Source organism: Coregonus lavaretus, assembly GCF_964263955.1.
Source record: "Coregonus lavaretus genome assembly, chromosome: 12".
In the NCBI taxonomy this organism is placed as follows: Eukaryota; Metazoa; Chordata; class Actinopteri; order Salmoniformes; family Salmonidae; genus Coregonus; species Coregonus lavaretus.
In genome coordinates this window covers 59,430,549-59,454,936 of record NC_139999.1, presented here as the reverse complement: position 1 = coordinate 59,454,936, position 24,388 = coordinate 59,430,549, and the positions used below count along the sequence as shown (strand labels likewise).

At 45.0% G+C, this 24,388-nt stretch overlaps 1 protein-coding gene across 1 annotated transcript in view; it reads right to left on the bottom strand.

Annotated features, from left to right (window-relative positions):
• The window catches only part of mmp24 (matrix metallopeptidase 24), a gene marked incomplete at both ends in the record, with an annotated part of 130,570 nt that overhangs the window by 92,142 nt on the left and 14,040 nt on the right, over positions 1-24,388 (bottom strand). The window contains 2 exons of the mRNA XM_084172871.1: positions 9,256-9,372; positions 11,723-11,871. Coding sequence (XP_084028997.1) covers positions 9,256-9,372; positions 11,723-11,871 — 266 coding nt within the window. The remainder of the gene's footprint in view (positions 1-9,255; positions 9,373-11,722; positions 11,872-24,388) is intronic.

The window sequence follows — 24,388 nt, the reverse complement described above, 5'->3', positions numbered from 1 at the left end:
ACCACTCGAGTGTTGCTTTAGCAGTATTCTTAGGGTCATTGTCCTGCTGGAAGGTGAACCTCCGTCCCAGTCTCAAATCTCTGGAAGACTGAAACAGGTTTCCGTCAAGAACTTCCCTGTATTTAGCGTCATCCATCATTCCTTCAATTCTGACCTGTTTCCCAGTCCCTGTCAATGGAAAAACATCCCCACAGCATGATGCTGCCACCACCATGCTTCACTGTGGGGATGGTGTTCTCGGGGTGATGAGAAGTGTTGGGTTTGCGCCAGACATAATGTTTTCCTTGATGGCCAAAAAGCTCAATTTTAGTCTCATCTGACGAGAGTACCTTCTTCCATATGTTTGGGGAGTCTCCCACATGCCAACCAAACGTGGTTGCTTATTTTTTTCTTTAAGCAATGGCTTTTTTCTGCCCACTCTTCCGTAAAGCCCAGCTCTGTCAAGTGTACGGCTTAAAGTGGTCCGATGGACCGATGCTCCAATCTCCGCTGTGGAGCTTTGCAGCTCCTTCAGGGTTATCTTTGGTCTCTTTGTTGCCTCTCTGATTAATACCCTCCTTGCCTGGTCCGTGAGTTTTGGTGGGCGGCCCTCTCTTGGCAGGTTTGTTGTGGTGCCATATTCTTTACATTTTTTATAATGGATTTAAATGGTGCTCCGTGGGATGTTCAAAGTTCCTGATATTTTTTGTAACCCAACCCTGATCTGTACTTCTCCACAACCTTTACGGTGTAAAGCATGGAGGAGGAGGTGGTATGGTGTGGGGGTGCTTTGCTAGTGACACTGTCTGTGATTTATTTAGAATTCAAGGCACACTTAACCAGCATGTCTACCACAGCATTCTGCAGTGATACATCATCCCATCTGGTTTGGGCTTAGTGGGACTATCATTTGTTTTTCAACAGGACAATGACCCAACACACCTCCAGGCTGTGTACGGGCTATTTTACCAAGAAGGAGAGTGATGGAGTGCTGCATCAGATGACCTGGTCTCCACAATCCCCTGGACTCAACCCAATTGAGATGGTTTGGGATGAGTCGGACGGCGTAGTGAAGGAAAAGCAACCAACAAGTGCTCAGCATATGTGGGAATTCCAGGTGAAGCTGGTTGAGAGAATGCCAAGAGTGTGCAAAGCTGTCTTCACAAAGACACGGCGGTTTGAACCAAAAATCTCACATTTGGACTCCAGACCAAAGGTCACATTTCCACCAGTCTAATGTCCATTGTTCGTGTTTCTTGGCCCAAGAAAGTCTCTTCTTCTTATTGGTGTCCTTTAGTAGTGGTTTCTTTGCAACAATTCAACCATGAAGGCTTGATTCACACAGTCCCCTCTGAACAGTTGATGTTGAGATGTGTCTGTTACTTGAACTCTGTGAAGCATTTATTTGGGCTGCAATTTCTGAGTCTGGTAACTCTAATGAACTTATCCTCTGCAGCAGAGGTAACTCTGGGTCTTCCATTACTGTGGCGGTCCTCACGAGAGCTAGTTTCATCGACTAGGTGAAAAATCTGTCAATGTGCCCTTGAGCAAGGCACTTAACCCCAATTGCTCCTGTAAGTCGCTCTGGATAAGAGCGTCTGCTAAATGAGAAGGAAATCAATTCCACAAACTTTTAAGAAGTCATTCCAGGTGACTACCTCATGAAGCTGACAAGGGGCAAAGTGTGGCTATTTGAAGAATCTCAAATATAAAATATATTTTGATTTGTTTAACACTTTTTTGGTTACTACATGATTCCATATGTGGTATTTCATAGTTTTGATGTCTTCACTATTATTCTAGAATATAAACAATTTTTTAAAATAAAGAAAAACCCTTGAATGAGTAGGTGTGTCCAAACTTTTGACTTGTAGTATATATATAAATAAACTCAGCAAAAAAAGAAACATCCCTTTTTAAGGACCCTGTCTTTCAAAGATCATTCGTAAAAATCCAAATAACTTCACAAATCTTCATTGTAAAGGGTTTAAACACTGTTCCCATGCTTGTTCAATGAACCATAAACAATTAATGAACATTCACCTGTGGAACGGTCGTTAAGACACTAACTGCTTACAGATGGTAGGCAATTAAGGTCACAGTTATGAAAACTTAGAACACTAAAGAGGCCTTTCTACTGACTCTGAAAAACACCAAAAGAAAGATGCCCAGGGTCCCTGCTCATCTGCGTGAACATGCCTTTGGCATGCTGCAAGGAGGCATGAGGACTGCAGATGTGGCCAGGGCAATACATTGCAATGTCCGTACTGTGAGACGCCTAAGACAGCGCTACAGGGAGACAGGATGGACAGCTGATCATCCTTGCAGTGGCATACCATGTGTACCAACACCTGCACAGGATCGGTACATTCGAACATCACACCTGCGGGACAGGTACAGGATGGCAACAACAACTGCCAGAGTTACACCAGGAACGCACAATCCGTCCATCAGTGCTCAGACTGTCCACAATAGGCTGAGAGAGGCTAGACTGAGGGCTTGTAGGCCTGTTGTAAGGCAGGTCCTCACCAGACATCACCGGCAACAACGTCGCCTATGGGCACAAACCCACCGTTGCTGGACTAGACAGGACTGGCAAAAAGTGCTCTTCGCTGACGAGTCGCGGTTTTGTCTCACAAGGAGTGATGGTCGGATTCGCGTTTATCGTCGAAGGATTGAGCGTTACACCGAGGCTTGTACTCTGGAGCAGGATAGACTTGGAGGGGGAGGGTCCATCATGGTCTGGGGCGGTGTGTCACAGCAAAGTCTTGGTTTTCTGCACATAAATATCAGAAGCCTCCTTCCTAAGTTTGAGTTATTCACTGCGTTAGCACACTCCGCCAACCCTGATGTTCTAGCAGTGTCTGAATCCTGGCTTAGGAAGGCCACCAAAAATTCTGAAATTTCCATCCCCAACTATAACATTTTCCGTCTAGATAGAACTGCCAAAGGGGGTGGAGTTGCAATCTACTGTAGAGATAGCCTGCAGAGCTCCATCATACTATCCAGGTCTGTGCCCAAACAGTTTGAGCTTTTACTTCTGAAAATCCACCTTTCCAGAAATAAATCTCTCACTGTTGCCGCTTGCTACAGACCCCCCTCAGCCCCCAGCTGTGCCCTGGACACCATATGTGAATTGATTGCCCCCCATCTATCCTCAGAGTTCGTACTGCTTGGTGACCTAAATTGGGATATGCTTAATACCCCAGCCATCCTACAATCCAAGCTAGATGCCCTCAACCTCACGCAAATTATCAACGAACCTACCAGGTACAACCCTAAATCCGTAAACATGGGTACCCTCATAGATATCATCCTGACTAACTTACCCTCTAAATACACCTCTGCTGTCTTCAACCAGGATCTCAGCGATCACTGCCTTATTGCCTGCGTCCGTAACGGGTCCGCGGTCAAACGACCACCCCTCATCACTGTCAAACGCTCCCAAAAACACTTCAGCGAGCAGGCCTTCCTAATTGACCTGGCCCAGGTATCCTGGATGGATATAGATCTCATTCCGTCAGTAGAGGATGCCTGGTTGTTCTTTAAAAGTAATTTCCTCTCAATCTTAAATAGACATGCCCCATTCAAAAAATAAAGAACTAAGAACAGATATAGCCCCTGGTTCTCCTCAGACTTGACTGCCCTTGACCAGCACAAAAACATCCTGTGGCGTACTGCATTAGCATCAAATAGCCCCCGTGATATGCAACTTTTCAGGGAAGTTAGGAACCAATATACACAAGCAGTTAGGAAAGCAAAGGCTAACTTTTTCAAACAGAAATTTGCATCCTGTAGCACTAACTCCAAAAAGTTTTGGGACACTGTAAAGTCCATGGAAAATAAGAGTACTTCCTCCCAGCTGCCCACTGCACTGAGGCTAGGAAACACTATCACCACCGATAAATCTACAATAATCGAGAATTTCAACAAGCATTTTGCTACGGCTGGCCATGCTTTCCACCTGGCTACCACTACCCCGGCCACCAGCTCTGCACCCTCTGCTGCAACTTGCCCATGCCCCCCCCGCTTCTCCTTCACACAAATCCAGACAGCTGATGTTCTAAAAGAGCTGCAAAATCTGGACCCCTACAAATCATCTGGACTAGACAATCTGGACCCTTTCTTTCTAAAACTAGCCGCCGAAATTGTTGCAACCCCTATTACTAGCCTGTTCAACCTCTCTTTCGTAACGTCTGAGATCCCCAGAGATTGGAAAGCTGCCGCGGTCATCCCCCTCTTCAAAGGGGGTGACACTCTAGACCCAAACTGTTACAGACCCATATCCATCCTGCCCTGCCTTTCAAAAGTTTTTGAAAGCCAAGTCAACAAACAGATCACCAACCATTTCGAATCCCACCGTACCTTCTCCGCTATGCAATCCGGTTTCCGAGCTGGTCATGGGTGCAGTTCAGCCACGCTCAAGGTCCTAAATGATATTATAACCGCGATCGATAATAGACAGTACTGTGCAGCCGTTTTCATTGACCTGGCCAAGGCTTTCGACTCTGTCAACCACCGCATTCTTATTGGCAGACTAAATAGCCTTGGTTTCTCAAATGACTGCCTCGCCTGGTTCACCAACTACTTCTCAGATAGAGTTCAATGTGTCAAATCGGAGGGCCTGTTGTCTGGACCTATGGCAGTCTCTATGGGGGTGCCACAGGGTTCAATTCTTGGGCCAACTCTTTTCTCCGTGTATATCAATGATGTCGCTCTTGCTGCTGGTGACTCTCAGATCCACCTCTACGCAGACGACACCATTTTGTATACATCTGGCCCTTCATTGGACACTGTGTTAACAAACCTCCAAACGAGCTTCAATTCCATACAACACTCCTTCAGTAGCCTCCAACTGCTCTTAAACACTAGTAAAACAAAATGCATGCTCTTCAACCGAACGCTGCTTGCACCCGCCCACCCGACTAGAATCACTACTCTAGACGGGTCTGACCTAGAGTACGTGGACAACTACAAATATCTAGGTGTCTGGTTAGACTGTAAACTCTCCTTCCAGACTCACATTAAGAATCTCCAATCCAAAGTTAAATCTAGAATCGGTTTCCTATTTCGCAACAAAGCCTCCTTCACTCATGCTGCCAAACATGCCCTCGTAAAGCTGACTATCCTACCGATCCTCGACTTCGGCGATGTCATTTACAAAATAGCCTCCAACACTCTACTCAGCAAATTGGATGTTGTCTATCACAGTGCCATCCGTTTTGTCTCCAAAGCCCCATATAATACCCACCACTGTGACCTGTACGCTCTTGTTGGCTGGTCCTCACTACATATTCGTCGCCAAACCCACTGGCTCCAGGCCATCTATAAATCACTGCTAGGCAAATCCCCGCCTTATCTTAGCTCATTGGTCACCATAGCAACACCCACCCGTAGTCTGCGCTCCAGCGGGTATATCTCACTGGTCATCCCCAAAGCCAACACCTCCTTTGGCCGCAATTCCTTCCAGTTCTCTGCTGCCAATGACTGGAACAAATTGCAAAAATCTCTGAAGCTGGAGACACTTATCTCCCTCACTAACTTTAAGCATCAGTTGTCAGAGCACCTTACCGATCACTGCACCTGCACACAGCCCATCTGAAATTAGCCCGCCCAACTACCTCATCCCTATATTGTTATTTATTTTGCTCATCTGTACCCCAGTATCTCTATTTGCACATCATCTCTTGCACATCATTCCAGTGTTAATACTAAATTGTAATTATTTTGCACTATAGCCTATTTTATTGCCTTACCTCCATAACTTGCTAAATTTGCACACTGTATATTAATTGTATTTCTGTTGTATATATATATTTTTTGATTTTTGTTTTGTTTTACCCCATATGTAACTCTGTGTTGTTGTTTTTATCGCACTGCTTTGCTTTATCTTGGCCAGGTCGCAGTTGTAAATGAGAACTTGTTCTCAACTGGTTTACCTGGTTAAATAAAGGTGAAATAAAAAAAAAAAAAAAAAAAAAATCATCGGACTGAGCTTGTTGTCATTGCAGGCAATCTCAATGCTGTGCATTACAGGGAAGACATCCTCCTCTCTCATGTGGTACCCTTCCTGCAGGCTCATCCTGACATGACCCTCCAGCATGACAATGCCACCAGCCATACTGCTTGTTGTGTGCGTGATTTCCTGCAAGACAGGAATGTCAGTGTTCTGCCATGGCCAGTGAAGAGCCCAGATCTCAATCCCATTGAGCATGTTTGGGACCTGTTGGTTCGGAGGGTGAGGGCTAGGGCCATTCCCCCCAGAAATTTCTGGGAACTTGCAGGTGCCTTGGTGGAAGAGTGGGGTAACATCTCACAACAAGAACTGGCAAATATGGTGCAGTCCATGAGGAGGAGATGCACTGCAGTACTTAATGCAGCTGGTGGCCACCCCAGATACTGACTGTTACTTTTGATTTTCATCCCCCTTTGTTCAGGGACACATTATTCCATTTCTGTTAGTTACATGTTTGTGGAACTTTTTCAGTTTATGTCTCAGTTGTTGAATCTTGTTATGTTCATACCAATATTTACACATGTTAAGTTTACTGAAAATAAACGCAGTTGACAGTGAGAGGACGTTTCTTTTTTTGCTGAGTTTTGTGTGTATATATATATACAGAAGTATGTGGACACCACCTCAAATTAGTGGATTCGGCTATTTCAGCCACACCCGTTGCTGACAGGTGTATAAAATCAAGCATACAGCCATGCAAACTCCATAGACAAACATTGGTAGTAGAATGGCCTTACTGAAGAGCTCAGGTACTTTCAATGTGGCACCGTCATAGGATGCCACCTTTCCAACAAGTCAGTTCATCATATTCTTGGCCTGCTAGAGCTGCCCCGGTCAACTATAAGTGCTGTTATTGTGAAGTGGAAAAGTTTAGGAGCAACATGGCTCAGCCGCGAAGTGGTAGACCACACAAGCTCACAGAATGGGTGCTGAAGTGCGTAGCACATAAAAATATTCTGTCCTTGGTTGCAATGCTCCCTATCTAATTCCAAACTACCTCTGGAAGAAACGTCAGCACAAGAACTGTTCGTCGGGAGCTTCATGAAATGGGTTTCCATGGCTGAGCAGCCGCACATAAGCCTAAGGTCACCATGTGCAATGCCAAGCGTCGGCTGGAGTGGTGTAAAGCTCGCCGCCATTGGACTCTGGAGCAGTGCAAAAAAAAAGCATTCTCTGGAGTGATGAATCACACTTCACCATCTGGCAGTCCGACGGACAAATCTGGGCTTGGCGGATGCCAGGAGAACGCTACCTGCCCCAACGCATAGTGCCAAGTGTAAAGTTTGTTTTTAAGAGGAATAATGGTCTGGGCTGTTTTCATGGTTCGGGCTAGGCCCCTTAGTTCTAGTGAAGGGAAATCTTAACGCTACAGCATACAATGACATTCTAGACGATTCTGCACTTCCCATCTTTATGGCAACAGTTTGGGGAAGGCCTGTTCTTGTTTCAGCATGAAAGCGAGGTCCATACAGAAATGGTTTGTCGAGATCGGTGTGGAATTACTTGACTGGCCTGCACAGAGCCCTGACCTTTACCCCATCGAACACCTTTGGGATGAATTGGAATGCCGACTGCGAGCCAGGCCTAATCGCCCAACATCAGTGCCCGACCTCACTAACGCTGTTGTGGCTGAATGGAAGCAAGTCCCCACAGCAATTTTCCAACATCTAGTGGAAAGCCATCCCAGAACAGTGGAGGCTGTTATAGCAGCAAAGGGGGGACCATCGGACCCTTTTTTTCCATTTTCGCCTAAAATGACAAACCCAAATCTAACTGCCTGTAGCTCAGGACTTGAAGCAAGGATATGCATTTTCTTGATATCATTTGAAAGGAAACACTTTGAAGTTTGTGGAAATGTAAAATTAATCTAGGAGAATATAACACATTAGATCTGGTGAAAGACAATATCATCTTTGAAATGCAAGTGAAAGGCCAGACAGTGATGTAGGAATCTAGGTGTAATTCAGATGTGGTCCACAAGATGGCAGCATTGTGTGTGCAAAGTTCCAGACTGATCCAGTGAAGGATTACATCACTACACAATATTTGTATCAAGTCTGCCAGTAGCCAGAGACAGCAGGGGGTCAAACTGTCAAACCCAGTTCCTACATTTGAATATAAAAATTGATTTTGATCAAACAAAACTATGCTACATTTTATTTCTGGGACCATCAGGATGACAAATCAGAGCAAGATTACTGAATGTAAGTACATTATGTACCTTCAGAGGTGAATGTATCAAACCAGTTGCCGTGACAAAAGTGTTTTGTTGGTTTGCACTCTCCTCAAACAATAGCATGGCATTTGTTTTTGCTGTAATAGCTACTGTAAATTGGACACTGCAGTTAGATTAAGAAGAATTTAACAGACATGACTATGTCCCGGAAAGTTGGCTGTTGTTTACAACGCCAGGGACACCGATCCTGTAGAGGTTAATGCCCATGAGTTTGGAATGAGATGTTCGACGAGCAGGTGTCCACATACTTTTGGTCATGTAGTGTATATATACTGAACAAAAATATAAGATCCCAGAAATGTTCCATATGCACAAGAAGCTTATTTTTCTTTAAAAAATGTGTTTACATCACTGTTAGTGAGCAAATACCCCTTTGCCAAAATAATCCATCCACCTGACAGGTGTGGCATATCAAGAAGCTGATTAAAGAGCATGATCATTACACAGGTGCACCTTGTGCTGGGGACAATAAAAGGCCACTCTAAAATGTGCAGTTTTGTCACAACACAATGCCACAGATGTCTCAAGTTTTGAAGTAGCATGCAATTGGCATGCTGACTGCAGGAATGTCCACCAGAGCTGTTGCCAAATAATTTAATGTTAATTTCTCTAACATAAGCTGCATCCAACGTCATTTTAGAGAATTTGGCAGTATGTCCAACCGGCCTCACAACCGCAGACCACGTGTAACCACGCCAGCCCAGGACCTCCACATCCGGCTTCTTCACCTGTGGTATCGTCTGAGACCAGCCACCCGGACTGCTGATGAAACTGAGGAGTATTTTTGTCTGTAATAAAGCACTTATGTGGGGAAAAACTGCCTCCCCAGTGGGCGGGCCTATGCCCTCCCAGGCCCACCCATGGCTACGCCCCTGCCCAGTCATGTGAAATCCATAGATTAGAGCCTAATTTATTTATTTCACTTGACTGATTTCCTTATATGAACTGTAACTCAGTAAACCACTGAAATTGTTGCATGTTGTGTTAATATTTATATTCAGAATAATAGAAACATTTACTTTACCTGTAAGAGATCTTTCTGTCTCTCCATTTCTGTCCCGTCAGGGCATAGCGTTTATTCCGCCTCCGTCGGCTGATGTGGGGGTGGTCGGGAACGCCGCATCGAGGTTTCCTCATCCACCTTTAGAGAATGGGACACAATCCAAAATACATAATCACAGATGGAACCACACCTAAAGTATAACGTGTACAGTGCCTTAGGAAAGTATTCCCCTTTACTTTTTCCACATTTTGTTACGTTAGACTTATTCTAAAATGGATTAAATACATTTTTTTCCTCAGCAATCTACACACAATACCCCATAATGACAAAAATGTTTGCAAATGTATTAAAAATAAAAAAACAGAAATACCTTATGTAAATAAGTATTCAGACCCTTTGCTATGAGACTCGAAATTGAGCTCTAGTGCATCCTGTTTCCATTGATCATCCTTGAGATGTTTCTACAACTTGATTGGAGTCCACCTGTGGTAAATTCAATTGATTGGACATGATTTGGATGTCAGAGCAAAAACCAAGCCATGAGGTCGAAGGAATTGTCCGTAAATCTCAGAGATGGGACTGTGTCGAGGCACAGATCTCGGAAAGGGTACCAAAAAATGTCTGCAGCATTGAAGGTCCCCAAGAACACAGTGGCCTCCATCATTCTTAAATGGAAGAAGTTTGGAACCACCAAGACTCTTCCTAGAGCTGACCGCCCGGCCAAACTGAGCAATCGGGGGAGAAGGGCCTTGGTCAGGGAGGTGACCAAGAACCCGATGGTCAATCTGACAGAGCTCTAGAGATCCTCTGTGGAGATGGGAGAACCTTCCAGAAGGACAAACATCTCTGCAGCACTCCAACAATCAGGCCTTTATGGTAGAGAGGCCAGACGAAAGCCACTCCTCTGTAAAAGGCACATGACAGCCCGCAGCCAAAAGGCACCTAAAGATTCTCTGGTCTGATGAAACCAAGACTGAACTCTTTGGCCTGAATGCCAAGCGTCCCGTCTGGAGGAAACCTAGCACCATCCCTACGGTGAAGCACGTGCTGGCAACCATGCTGTGGGGATGTTTTTCAGCGGCAGGGAATGGGAGACTAGTCAGGATCGAGGCAAAAATGAACTGAGCAAAGTACAGAGAGATCCTTGATGAAAACCTGCTCCAGAGCCTCATTACCTCAGACTGTGGTGAAGATTCACCTTCCAACAGGACAACGACCCTAAGCACACAGCCAATACAACACAGGAGTGGCTTCAGGACAAGTCTCTGAATGTCCTTGAGTGGCCCAGCCAGAGCCCGGACTTGAACCAGATCAAACATTTCTGTAGAGACATGAAAATAGCTGTGGAGCAACGCTCCCAATCCAACCTGACAGAGCTTGAGAGGATCTGCAGATGGGAGGATCATCTCACGTCTGGATTACTGCAACTTGCTGTTGGCTGGGCTCCCTGCCTGTGCCATTAAACCCCTACAACTTATCCAGAACGCTGCAGCCCGTCTGGTGTTCAACCTTCCCAAGTTCTCTCATGTCACCCCGCTCCTCCGCACACTCCACTGGTTTCCAGTTGAAGCCTGCATCTACTACAAAACCATGGTGCTTGCCTACGGAGTTGTGAGGGGAATGGCACCTCCTTACCTTCAGGCTCTGATCAGACCCTACACCCAAACGAGGGCACTACGTTCATCCACCTCTGTCCTGCTAGCCCCCCTACCTCTATGGAAGCACAGTTCCCGCTCAGCCCAGTCAAAGCTATTCGCTGCTCTGGCACCCCAATGGTGGAACAAGCTCCCCCACGACGCCAGGACAGCGGAGTCACTGACCACCTTCCGGAGACACTTGAAACCCTACCTCTTTAAGGAATACCTGGAATAGTATAACAGTAATCATTCTACCCCCCCATAAAAAAGACTGCCATCATTGAAGTCGTTTCTGGTGGCGTTTCACAAAGTGGCGTTTCACAAAACAGTCATCAGCGATTGGATTGTCTCTAACCAATCAGAGTATCAATGCCAATGAGGGATTTTGAAGACGGCCCCGAATGTGTTTGCATTCGGTGAAAAGTCGGGGAAGTACTCAGATCCAGACTCGATGCAGAGAAGAAACTAACTTCCGTGGGCTGATGTAGCGTTTAGCCGGAGCAAGGAGTCTGGGTAACCAGGCAAGGTTTTCTTATCATATTTAGCACTAATTTTCTAATATTTTAGTCATAAAACAAAGCCAGCATCTATATTAGATTGGGTCTCATTCTCATTACACACTTTATTGATCCAAACAGTGAAATGGGTCTATCGCCATGGCCCTGTACTGAATAGGTCCAAAATACAGACAGCATGGCAAGTCAGAAAGTATTTCAAAAAGTGTACTAGGACAATGCATAATTATGGCAAAAAAAAACTACAAAAACATCACGTCTCGTTTGTGTAGGAGGATCTGATTTTGAGGTAAATTACCCCTTTAAAGCTAATGAGAAAGTGACAACGACACTCACTCTATGGTGGTTTGATCCAGGATCCCAGTCACTGGGATGCCATAGAACCGCTGCATGGCAGCGACCGCCGATTGCATGGCTTTCTCCGACCGCAGGTCTGATGTTCGGATGTCATGGGGGAGCAGGTAGCCATAGTTCTTCAGCCATGTCTGTGGAGGAAAAAGAACAAAATCACTGCACTTAAACTGACAGCCCTCTCGGGTGTCCCTCTTTCATCTCTCCGGTGGCGGTCGGGAAGAGCAGACGCGGAAGCAGGGTCCCCTTTAACTGCATGCCACAGTATAAAAGGCCCTTTAAAAGGCCCTCCTCAATTGAGCTCATTTTGGTCACCCCCTCTTTTACGCTGCTGCCACTCTCTGTTTATTATCTATGCATAGTCACTTTAACTATACCTACATGTAAATATTACCTAAATATCCTCGACTAACCAGTGCCCCTGCACATTGACTCTGTACCAGTTCCCCCTGTATATAGCCTCGCTACTGTTATTTTACTGCTGCTCTTTTTTCATGTTTTACTTATCAATTTTTTACTTAACACTTATTTTTCTTAAAACTGCATTGTTGGTGAAGGGCTTTGTAAGTAAGCATTTCACTGTTCACCTGTTGTATTCGGCACATGTGACAAATCACATTTGATCTGATCTGTGCTTTCTGTAGGGGATCCAGCACATTTACATTTTAGTCATTTAGCAGACGTTCTTATCCAGAGCAACTTATAGTTAGTGAGTGCATACATAATTTTTTTATTTTTCATACTGGCCCCCCGTGGGAATCGAACCCACAACCCTGGCGTTGCAAACACCATGCTCTACCAACTAAGCTACATCCCTGCCGGCCATTCCCTCCCCTACCCTGGACGACGCTGGGCCAATTGTGCGCCGCCCCATGGGTCTCCCGGTCGCGGCCGGCTATGATAGATCATGGATTCGAACCAGGATCTCTAGTGGCACAGCCTTAGACCACTGCACCAATAACAACACTGCAAGGTAGCTGATATAGAACACAACACAAGGGATGCAAGCCTTAGAGGCTTTTAAATGAACTAGGCTTAGCACCCTCTTTGGTAAATATTCGGTCAAGTGAGAAGAGAGGTGCTGGTGTCTAGATTTTGAGGGTGTTTTTTTAAGACACTTTATTAGTGATTTATGCACAATCATATCGGTTTACTGTAAATTATAAAACTGAAAGTATGGTCTGGTAACACACAAGATCAATTACATCAATTACAATGAAAATGTTTAATAGGATTTCATTTGAATTGCTGTGTTTTGCACTTAGGAACAAAACCTTGCTTTTATCTTGGGTCTCATTTAGCCGGTCCAGAGCAAATGTAATACAACCTCCCCCTGATAATGGAGTCTTAAAGCCTCCGAATACTGTGCGTGCATGTGTGTAGGTGTGTGTTTGTGTGTGTACGTGTGTGCTTGCTGCGCACGTGCCTGTGTGTATGTGCATGTAGAACACTTTCAACTGAAGCAGCTGCTTGCTGCTCGGGGGAAATGACTCAAATTAAATAATTCACCAGTGTCTGTTATACAGCATCATTAAAGCTCAACACACAGGCAAAGTCAGTAGCATGAAGCCACCACAAACCAAGACAATGGGTTCCTTATCCCCCATATCAAGCAAAACAGACAGTAAGTCATTTGGACAGGCTTCAGTGGGCTTATTGTTTCCACAGTAAAAATACAAATAGCCACATGCTTCACTCGCTTAACAATTGAAATGTTGACTGAATATGAGCAGGTAGTAAGACAGGCCACTTCATTATGTAGTTCTGCAATATAGTGTGAAAAATAGAGGAAAATATGGGATAGTAGCAGATTAACAAATAAATTATTGAATATTTGCTCAAGAGGGTTGTGATTTTATTTGAAAGAGTTGGCATACAGTATTTTCTCATTCTTGCAGAAAGAATTCCCTTATTTACATTTGAGTCATTTAGCAGACGCGCTTATCCAGAGCAACTTACAGTTAGCGAGTGCATACATTTTTCATACTGGCCCCCCGTGGGAATCAAACCCACAACCCTTGCGTTGCAAGCGCCATGCTCTACCAACTGAGCTACATGGGACCTTATCAACCATGAATGAAAATGTAGATTGTACATTAGATTGAGGGTAATGATATTGAAGTCTATGCAACATAACTACAATTCCTTCTCAATTTGATTATAAGAAAGCCCTGGAGAAAATAAACAATAACTCAAATTATGGGCCGTAAACTGGGATTTAACTCCCTCACAATCCTTATCCAGGCTTGCTACACCACAGTTGACCTTAGGACATTTCCAGCTAGGCTACTTCCCCAGAAACACTATGGCCCTGTTTGAAATGCATCCTTCCTTCCTCCCTCCCTTGCAGTAATCATAGATCTGATTGGTGAAAAAAATAGGTTGGTAACCACTAATAGATCTGTGATTATCTCAAGGAAATTAGAAAGTAATTGTGCATTTCTGAGGTATTCGAAAAGGGCTAGTAACAACACAACACAAAGAAAGTAAAGACTATTCTCTCCAACATGGTGGTCTGTCTGGTCCCTGACCAAGTAGAAGAGGCTGTGAGTCTTTGCCTCCATCTTGTCTAATTACATTCACAGCAGGTCCTCTTTCCCCCACATTTCTACTTGGCTTCATTCAGACAGAACAGCAGCATCACACACCCACCTAGGCACCACCACCACAACAACAACAACAACAACTATATCATGCCAGGAATGCAAGCACGGCACATTCCTACACGTCTCCTATGCATCCATATCATATTGCTGTTTCGTTATAAAAAACACTACCTCTAATGTATCTGATTCTCGACAGTCATTTGAAGTGTGCAGTCAATGAAATGAATGGAGAGTGAGTTAGAGGAGATTGAATATGGAGCTGCTGATGCATCATCAATTTGGGCCTAAGACGCAAAAACAAAGCAGGTCAATGATTTCCCATGCTGACAATTGATTTCATGTTTGGTTGAGCAGGATCGGGCTGAATCTAAGGTGTGTCCATCTGTGTGGAGGGCAGTTGGAAGATCATTGGGCCAAACACGCAGGGTGGGTGATCATTGGTCTGATATGAGCACTGAGCATGGAATGTCATGCGAGACGAGGGATGTGGAGATCGATGGCCACAGCACCATGACTTCACATCTGCTGTCTCTTACTTCACAGCAAAAAGGGAGCCCACACACACAGTCGTGTGCAGGGCAGAGAGGGGATCAATAAGTGCCAAGGTATGGATGATGTAAATAGGGCTGTGAGTGCGGTCACCGTAATAAGTTTCATCATGTTATAAGTCCATGTTACCGCAGAAACGGACTCAACCGCACGAATGCCCGGTCATCCTGTCTTCAGTCAGCTGTTTGTTCCACACATTTTTTAAAATTAATATTACTATAATATATACACTGAAAAAATATATAAACGCAACATGTAAAGTGTTGGTCCCATGTTTCATGAGCTGAAATAAAAGATCCCAGAAATGTTCCATACGCACAAAAAGCTTATTTCTCTAAAATGTTGTGCACAAATTTGTTTACATCCCTGTTAGTGAGCATTTCTCCTATACCAAGAAAATCCATCCACCTGACAGGTGTGGCATATCAAGAAGCTTATTAAACAGCATGATCATTACACAGGTGCACCTTGTGCTGGGGACAATAAAAGGCCACTCTAAAATGTGCAGTTCTGTCACACAACACAATGCCACAGATGCCTCAAGTTTTGAGGGAGCGTGCAATTGGCATGCTGACTGCAGGAATGTCCACCGGAGCTGTTGCCAGATAATTTAATGTTAATTTCTCTACCATAAGCAGCCTTCAATGTCGTTTTAGAGAATTTGGTAGTACGTCCAACAGGCCTCACAACAGCAGACGAAGTGTAACCACGCCAACCCAGGACCTACACATCCGGCTTCTTCACCAGGAGGATTGTCTGAGACAAGCCACCCGGACAGCTGATGAAACTATGGGTTTGTACAACCGGAGAATTTCTGCACAAACCCTTGACAAATCTTGACCTGACTGCAGTTTGTCATCGTAGCCGACTTCAGTGGGCAAATGTTCGCCATCGATAGCCACTGTCACGCTGGAGACGTGTGCTCTTCACAGATGAATCCCGTTTTCAACTGTACTGGGCAGATGGCGAGCGGTTTGCGGTGGGGTTATGGTATGGGCAGGCAAGCATAAGCTACAGACCATGAACACAATTGCATTTTATTGATGGCAATTTGAATGCACAGACATCCCGTGATGAGATCCTGAAGCCCATTGTCTTGCCATTTATCTGCCGCCATCACCTCATGTTTCAGCATGATAATTCACAGCCCCATGTCGCAAGGATCTGTACAAAATTCCTGGAAGCTGAAAATGGCCCAGTTCTTCCATGGCCTGCATACTCACCAGACATGTCACCGATTGAGCATGTTTGGATGCTCTGGATCAACGTGTACGACAGCGTGTTCGAGTTCCCACTAATATCCAGCAACTTTGCACAGCCATTGAAGAGGAGTGGGACAACATTCCGCAGGCCACAATCAACAGCCTGATCAACTCTATGCGAAGGTGATGTGTCACGCTGCATGAGGCAAATGGTGGTCACACCAGATACTCACTGGTTTTCTGATCCACGCCCCTACCTTTTTGTTTAAGGTACAGTATCTGTGACCAACAGATGCATATTTATTCCCAGGCATGTGCATTTTATAGATTAGGGCCTAATGATTTTCTTTCAATTTTTTTTATTTTTTATTTTTATTTAACCTTTATTTAACCAGGTAAGCCAGTTGAGAACAAGTTCTCATTTACAACTGCGACCTGGCCAACATAAAGCAAAGCAGTGCGATAAAAATAACAACAACACAGAGTTACACATGGGATAAAACAAAACATACAGTCAATAACACAATAGAAAATATATATACAGTGTGTGCAAATGTAGTAAGTTATGGAGGTAAGGCAATAAATAGGCCATAGTGCAAAATAATTACAATTTAGTATTAACACTGGAGTGATAGATGTGCAGAAGATTATGTGCAATGTCACGAATTCAGCCGAGGGGAAACTATGATGTGGGAGACCGGGAGCTGTTAGCTGTTGTTAAGGCTCTGACGGCGTGGAGACATTGGCTTGAGGTGGCAAAACACCCTTTTCTCATTTGGACTGACCACCACAATCTGGAGTACTTCTGGGCGGCGAGGAGACTGAACCCTCGCCAGGCAAGGTGGGCCATGTTTTTCACACATTTTGATTTCACCCTCTCTTACAGACCAGGTTCCCAGAATGCTAAGGCAGATGCTTTGTCCCGACTGTATGACACAGAGGAGCGGTCCAGGGAGCCCACTCCCATACTTCCGGCTTCTTATCTGGTGGCACCGGTGGTATGGGAGGTTGACGCGGACATCGAGCGGGCGTTACGCACGGAGCCCTCTCCCCCCAGTGTCCAGTGGGTCGTGTGTACGTTCTGTCTGATGTCCGCAATCGATTGATCTATAGGGCTCATACGTCACCCTCTTCTGGTCATCCTGGCATCGTTCGGACAGTGCGCTGTCTTAGTGGGAAGTACTGGTGGCCTACTTTAGCTAAGGACGTGAGGGTTTATGTTACCTCCTGCTCGGTGTGCGCCCAGTGCAAGGCACCTAGACACCTGCCCAGAGGGAAATTACAACCTCTACCCGTTCCACAACGGCCATGGTCACACCTATCGGTGGATTTTGTTACGGACCTCCCTCCGTCACAGGGGAATACTATGATCTTAGTCGCTGTGGATCGGTTTTCTAAGTCCTGCTATATCATTCCTTTGCCTGGTCTCCCTACGGCCCTACAGACTGCGGAGGCCCTGTTTACACACGTCTTCCGGCACTACGGGGTACCTGAGGATATAGTGTCTGATCGGGGTCCCCAATTCACATCAAGGGTCTGGAGGGCGTTCATGGACCATCTGGGGGTCTCAATCAGCCTGACCTCAGGGTTTCACCCCGAGAGTAATGGGCAGGTGGAGAGAGTAAACCAGAATGTGGGTAGGTTTCTGAGGTCATATTGCCAGGACCGGCCGGGGGATTGGTCGGTGTACATCCCCTGGGCAGAGATGGCCCAAAACTCCCTCCGTCACTCCTCTACTGACCTGTCTCCATTTCAGTGTGTACTAGGTTATCAGCCGGTCCTGGCACCATGGCATCAGAGCCAGATCGAGGCACCTGCGGTGGATGAATGGTTTTGGCGCTCGGAGGAGACCTGAAACGCTGCCCATGTACGCCTGCAATGGGCTATCAGGTGACAGAAGGCGAGCGCCGACTGCCACCGTAGTGAGGCTCTCGACCCGAAACCTGCCCCTTCACCTGCCCTGCCGGAAGCTGGGTCGGCGGTTTGTGGGGCCATTTAAAGTCCTGAGGAGATTGAACAAGGTATGTTATAGGTTACAGCTCCCTCCTGATTACCGTATTAACCCCTCGTTCCATATGTCTCTCCTCAGGCCGGTGGTAGCTGGTCCGCTCCAGGAGTCTGAGGTGCGGGAGGTTCCTCCACCCCCACTCGACATCGAGGGGGCACCGGCGTACTCGGTCCGTGCCATCCTGGATTCGGTGACAAAACAGATGGCACTGTGATAGACTACATCCAATTTGCTGAGTACAGTGTTGGAAACTATTTTGTAAATGACATCGCTGAAGTCAAGGATCGGTAGGATAGTCAGTTTTACGAGGGCATGTTTAGCAGCATGAGTGAAGGAGGCTTTCTTGCGAAATAGGAAGCCGATTCTAGATATTCTAAGTCAGACCCGCCGAGAGTAGTGATTCTAGTGGGGCAGGCAGGTGCAAGCAGCGTTCGATTGAAGAGCATGCATTTAGTTTTACTAGCGTTTAAGAGCAGTTGGAGGCCACGGAAGGAGTGTTGTATGGCATTGAAGCTCGTTTGGAGGTTTGTTAACACAGTGTCCAATGAAGGGCCAGATGTATACAAAATGGTGTCGTCTGCATAGAGGTGGATCTGAGAGTCACCAGCAGCAAGAGCGACATCATTGATATACACAGAGAATAGAGTCAGCCCGAGAATGGAACCCTGTGGCACCCCCATAGAGACTGCCAGAGGTCCAGACAACAGGCCCTCCGATTTGACACATTGAACTCTATCTGAGAAGTAGTTGGTGAACCAGGCGAGGCAGTCATTTGAGAAACCAAGGCTATTTAGTCTGCCAATAAGAATGCGGTGATTGACAGAGTCAAGGCAGGCCAGGATGGATATAGGTCTGTAACAGTTTGGATCTAGAGTGTCACTCCCTTTGAAGAGGGGGATGACCACGGCAGCTTTCCAATCTCTGGAGATCTCAGACGATACGAAAGAGAGGTTGAACAGGCTAGTAATAGGGGTTGCGACAATTTCGGCAGCTAATTTTAGAAAGAAAGGGTCAAGATTGTCTAGCCCAACTGATTTGTAGGGGTCTAGATTTAGCAGCTCTTTCAGGACATCAGCTAGTCTTCAGGCTGTATTGGTTTTGTTTACGTTCAGTAAGCTACTCCTGTTTTGTTTATCTTAATTTGTCTTATTATTAAACTCACCTTCTGTACCTGCTTCCTGACTCCCTGAGTATACGTTACACAATTTCTGGTGGAAAGCAGACTGAACCAAGTTTCCCCCCAGGATTATGCCTGTGCTTAGCTCCATTCTGTTTCTTTTTTATCCTGAAAAACTCCCCAGTCCTTAACGATTACAAGCAGCCACCACTATGCTTGAAAATATGGAGAGTGGTACTCAGTAATGTTTTGTATTGGATTTGTCCCAAACGTAACACTTTGCCACATATTTTGCAGTATTACTTTAGTGCCTTGTTGCATGTTTTGGAATATTTGTATTCTGTACAGGCTTCCTTCCATGGTGAAATCCATGAGCGGTTTCCTTCCTCTCCGGCAACTGAGTTAGGAAGGATGCCTGTATCTTTGTAGTGAATGGATGTATTGATATACCATCCAAAGTGGGGCGGCAGGTAGCTTAGTGGTTAAGAGCATTGTGCCAGTAACCGAAAGATTGCTGGTTCTAATCCCCGAGCCGACTAGGTGAAAAATCTGTTGATGTGCCCTTGAGTAAGGCACTTAACCCTAATTGCTCTGGATAAGAGTGTCTGCTAAATGACTGAAATGAAAGTGTAATTAATAACTTCAGCATGCACAAAAGGATATTCAATATATATATATTTTTACCCATCTACCTCGACTGAGGGACCTTACAGATAATTGTATGTGTGGGGTAAAGAGATGATGTAGTCATTCAGAAATCATGTTAAACGCTAGTATTGCACACAAAGTGAGTCCATGCAACTTATTATATGACTTGTTAAGCAAATCTTTACTCCTAAACGTATTTAGGCTTGCCATATAAAAGGGGTTGAATACTTTTTGACTGAAGACATTTCTGAAGACTTTTTAATTAATTTGTAAAAATGTTGAAAAACATAATTCCACTTTGACATTATGGGGTATTGTGTGTAGACCAGTGACACAAAATCTCAATTTAATCCATTTTAAATTCAGGTTGTAGCACAACAAAATGTGGAAAAGTCAAGGTGTGTGAATGCTTTCTGAAGGCACTAGACATACAGTTATGACCGTTATTTTATTTTCAGGGTCTTCATTCATAGCCCTAGATGTAAGACCAACCCCACCCTACCCTACCCCAATGCCCGGCAATGACATGTCTCCCTTCTTAACACACACGCACACGCGCACACACACACACACACACAGAGCTTGTGTGTGGGGGAGGGAGCCCGGAAAAAGGCATGAGCAGCAGAGCAGTGATGAGGGACGGAATACGAGAGCAAACCATCCAAGAGGGAGCGAGAGAGCGAGAGTGAGAGAGAGATGAGATGAGAGGGAAGGAGAGTGAAGATGATGGGGGATGGGAGTGCAGTCTGCTAGAGCTGAAGGAAAAAAAAATCACATGGTACAGCAAACAAAGGAAGCCAGCTACAGTAAGAGGGGTGAGACCAATGCTCAACAGCAGCAACAATAACAACACCAGTAACTCATCATTAGTGGGTGGAAGGTTAGAAGAGATGAGAAATAGGTACAACTCTCACTCACAATTAAAAGCTGATATGTTATCCAAACCTGACCTAACCATATGAAGTGAATAACATATATTCAATTGTTCTTCATTACCATTATGTCATAGAAAAAAAAAATATATATATTTGCTACAATAAAGTAGAATCAGTAGTATCTATGAAGCCCATGTGGTGCTGTGGAGGTTCATTTTGGGATTATGAAATAAGGTAACACTTTACGTTAAGTTACCCTTATTATTATGCAACTAACACAGTAATAACTGTGTTAACAACATAGTAGTTACATACATTTTACTATGTAATTACATGGTAATAGGGTTGTTGTGGAATCAGGTATTACACACTTGGAACAAGGAATGTGTAACTACACATTCACTTGCTGAAGGTTATTCCACATGTGTAACTACCAGAAAACCTGAAAGCCAGTCAGTATCTGGTGACAACCATTTGCCTCATGCAGCGTGACACATCTCCTTCGCATAGAGTTGATCAGGCTGTTGATTGTGGCCTGTGGAATGTTGTCCCACTGCTCTTCAATGGCTGTGTCAAAGTTGCTGAATATTAAATTTACATGACATTTTAGTCATATTGGCGGGAACTGGAACACGCTGTCGTACAAGTAGATCCAGAGCATCCCAAACATGCTCAATGGGTGACATGTCTGGTGAGTATGCAGGCCATGGAAGAACTGGGACATTTTCAGCTTCCAAGAATTTTGTACATATCCTTGCGACATGGGGCCATGCTAAAACATGAGGTGATGGCGGTGGATGAATGGCACGACAATGGGCCTCAGGATCTCGTCATGGTTTCTCTGTGCATTCAATTGCCATCGCTGAAATGCAATTGTGTTTGTTGTCCGTAGCTTATGGCTGCCCATACCATAACCCCACCGCCACCATGGGGCACTCTGTTCACAACATTGACATCAGCAAACCGCTCGTCCACACAACGCCATACACGCTGTCTGCCATCTGCCTGGTACAGTTGAAACCGGGATTCATCTGTGAAGAGCACACTTCTCCAGCATTCCAGTGGCCATCAATGGTGAGCATTTGCCGACTGAAGTGAGTTACGACGCCGAACTGCAGTCAGGTCAAGACCCTGGTGAGGACGACGAGCACGCACATGAGCTTCTCTGAGACAGTTTTTGCCAGTTTGTGCAGAAATTATTCGGTTGTGCAAACCCACAGTTTCATCAGCTGTCCGGATGGCTGGTCTCAGACAATCTCACAGGTGAAGAAGCCGGATATGGAGGTCCTAGGCTGGCGTGGTTACACATGGTCTGTGGTTGTGAGGCTGGTTGGACCAGTGGCGGTCAGTGACGTTTAAGATGAGGGAGGACATATTTTTTTTAAATTAGCATGGCCTTATTTCTATTACAGCATATTGGATGACTGTCATTCATTTTCCATTCACCCAGCTCAATGTAACATCGATAGGTTTAGGCTACTACATGATACTTGAATATCTATCATGAGGTTGCTACAACCCAGCCTATGAATGAAAGTTCACACGCACAGGACGAGAGGAAAAATTGGAGTAATCAAGGTAACAGATTCAATACCGCTTTGCACGCTCTTGCCTGCATCTAGCTGATCTAGAGTGTAATCATTAGTCCAACAGTTGTAAACGAGAGTTTCTATTGGACAAATTCAGATATGTTTATCCCCGTTTCATTCCGTTTGCTTCCGTTTAAGAAACACTTTTCAACAGAATCGGCGGAATGAATACACCCCTGATCACACGCAAAAACAGTTCACTTTCGTAGCAGCCACATAGAAACAGCATGATCATTTTGCTCGTTGTAGAATTCCTTCTTGCATCTACGCACTCTCCTCCTCTCACCTTTTCCCTTCCCTTGTGGACTTCAGTGCACAACACATCAGCTGTCTGTGACCAGGCGAAAAAACATTTCCAACCCAAACCTTCATATTATAACCGCTAACCACTACACACAGGCTACATCATTGTAAGTATATTAGCTAACATCAAAGCTAGTCAACATAGCTACAACAACTAACACGTTAGTAAACCCGCTATAATCTTGCAGTACAGTCATCAAGCAGGTTAGCAGTTACACTGGCAGGCCCCGGTGGCAATAAATTAATAAAACTAAAAGCTTACCTTGACTTAGAAGAATTCCAGTGTAGGATAGTCATAGCCAGCAAGCTAACATAGCATCCCTATTTGTTCGAGCCAGGTGTTTGAGTAGGCTAAACTAGCTAGCTGTATTCGCTAGCTAAGTGAAAGTGAAAAAAATAGAATGAAATATATTTCTCTCTCTCGCTCGCTTCTCCTTCATTTTTAAATACATTAATTGTTCAAAACTGTTCAACTATTATCTTTCTCTCTTTTTGAGTCAACTACTCACCACATGTTATGCTAGCTAGCTGTAGCTTATGCTTTCAGTACTAGATTAATTCTCTGATCATTTGATTGGGTGGACAACATGTCAGCTCATGCTGCAAGAACTCTGATAGGTTGGAGGACATCCTCCAGAAGTTGTCATAATTACTGTGTAAGTCTATGGAAGGAGGTGAGAACCATGAGCCTACTTGGTTTTGTCAATGTACCCAGAGGAGGACGGAAACTAGCTGTCCTCCGGATACACCATGGTGCTACCCTACAGAGTGCTGTTGAGGCTACTGTAGACATTCATTGGAAAACAGTGTGTTTTAATCTATTATTTGGTGACATGTGAATATATTTAGTATAGTTTTATCGACAAAATATACGTTTTTTTAATGTTTCACTATTTACATTTTTATGAAATTCACTAAGGAGGATGTCCTCCCCTTCCTCCTCTGAGGAGCCCCCACTGGGTTGGACGTACTGCCAAATTCTCTAAAACGACATTGAGGCGGCTTATTGTAGAGAAATGAACATTCAATTCTCTAGCAACAGCTCTGGAGTTAATTCCTTCAGTCAGCATGCCAATTTATTGCCTTACCTCCATAACTTGCTACATTTGCACACACTGTATAAATATTTTCTGTTGTATTTTGACTTTATGTTTTGTTTTACCCCATATGTAACTCTGTGTTTGTCACGCTCTGGCTCCGGGACTTTGTATTTTGAGCCAGGGTGTGTTCGTTTTGTTTGGTTGGGTTGTCATTGGTTGTGTTTTCCTTGTTTGGTCAAATGACTCCCAATCGGAGGTAACGAGTGTCAGCTGTCGGCTCGTTATCTCTGATTGGGAGCCATATTTAAACGTTCTGTGTTCACCTTGTGTTTGTGGGTTTTTGTTCCTTGTCAGTCATTGTCTGAGGACGTTACGTATCGTTTATTGTTTTGTAATCGTGTGTGCACTTTACTATTAAAGTATGTTCGCTCAACACGCTGCGCCTTGGTCCTCTCTAACCAACGATCGTGACAGAAAAAACCACCAAGACCAGACCAAGCAGCGTGTCCAGGAGCCATCGCTAATTGATCTCCGTGGCAGCTTCGACTGGGTCAAGCCCATTGAGGAGCTGAGTGAAGAGGGTTGGAGACAGAGGAGCGAGAGGTGGGAGAGAATGTTGGAGGCCTGGTCCACGGGGAGGAGAGACCCCCAGAAATTTTTTAGGGGGGGGGCTCACGACATCGGGGCAGCAGGAGGCCGCTATGGAGCGGTCCA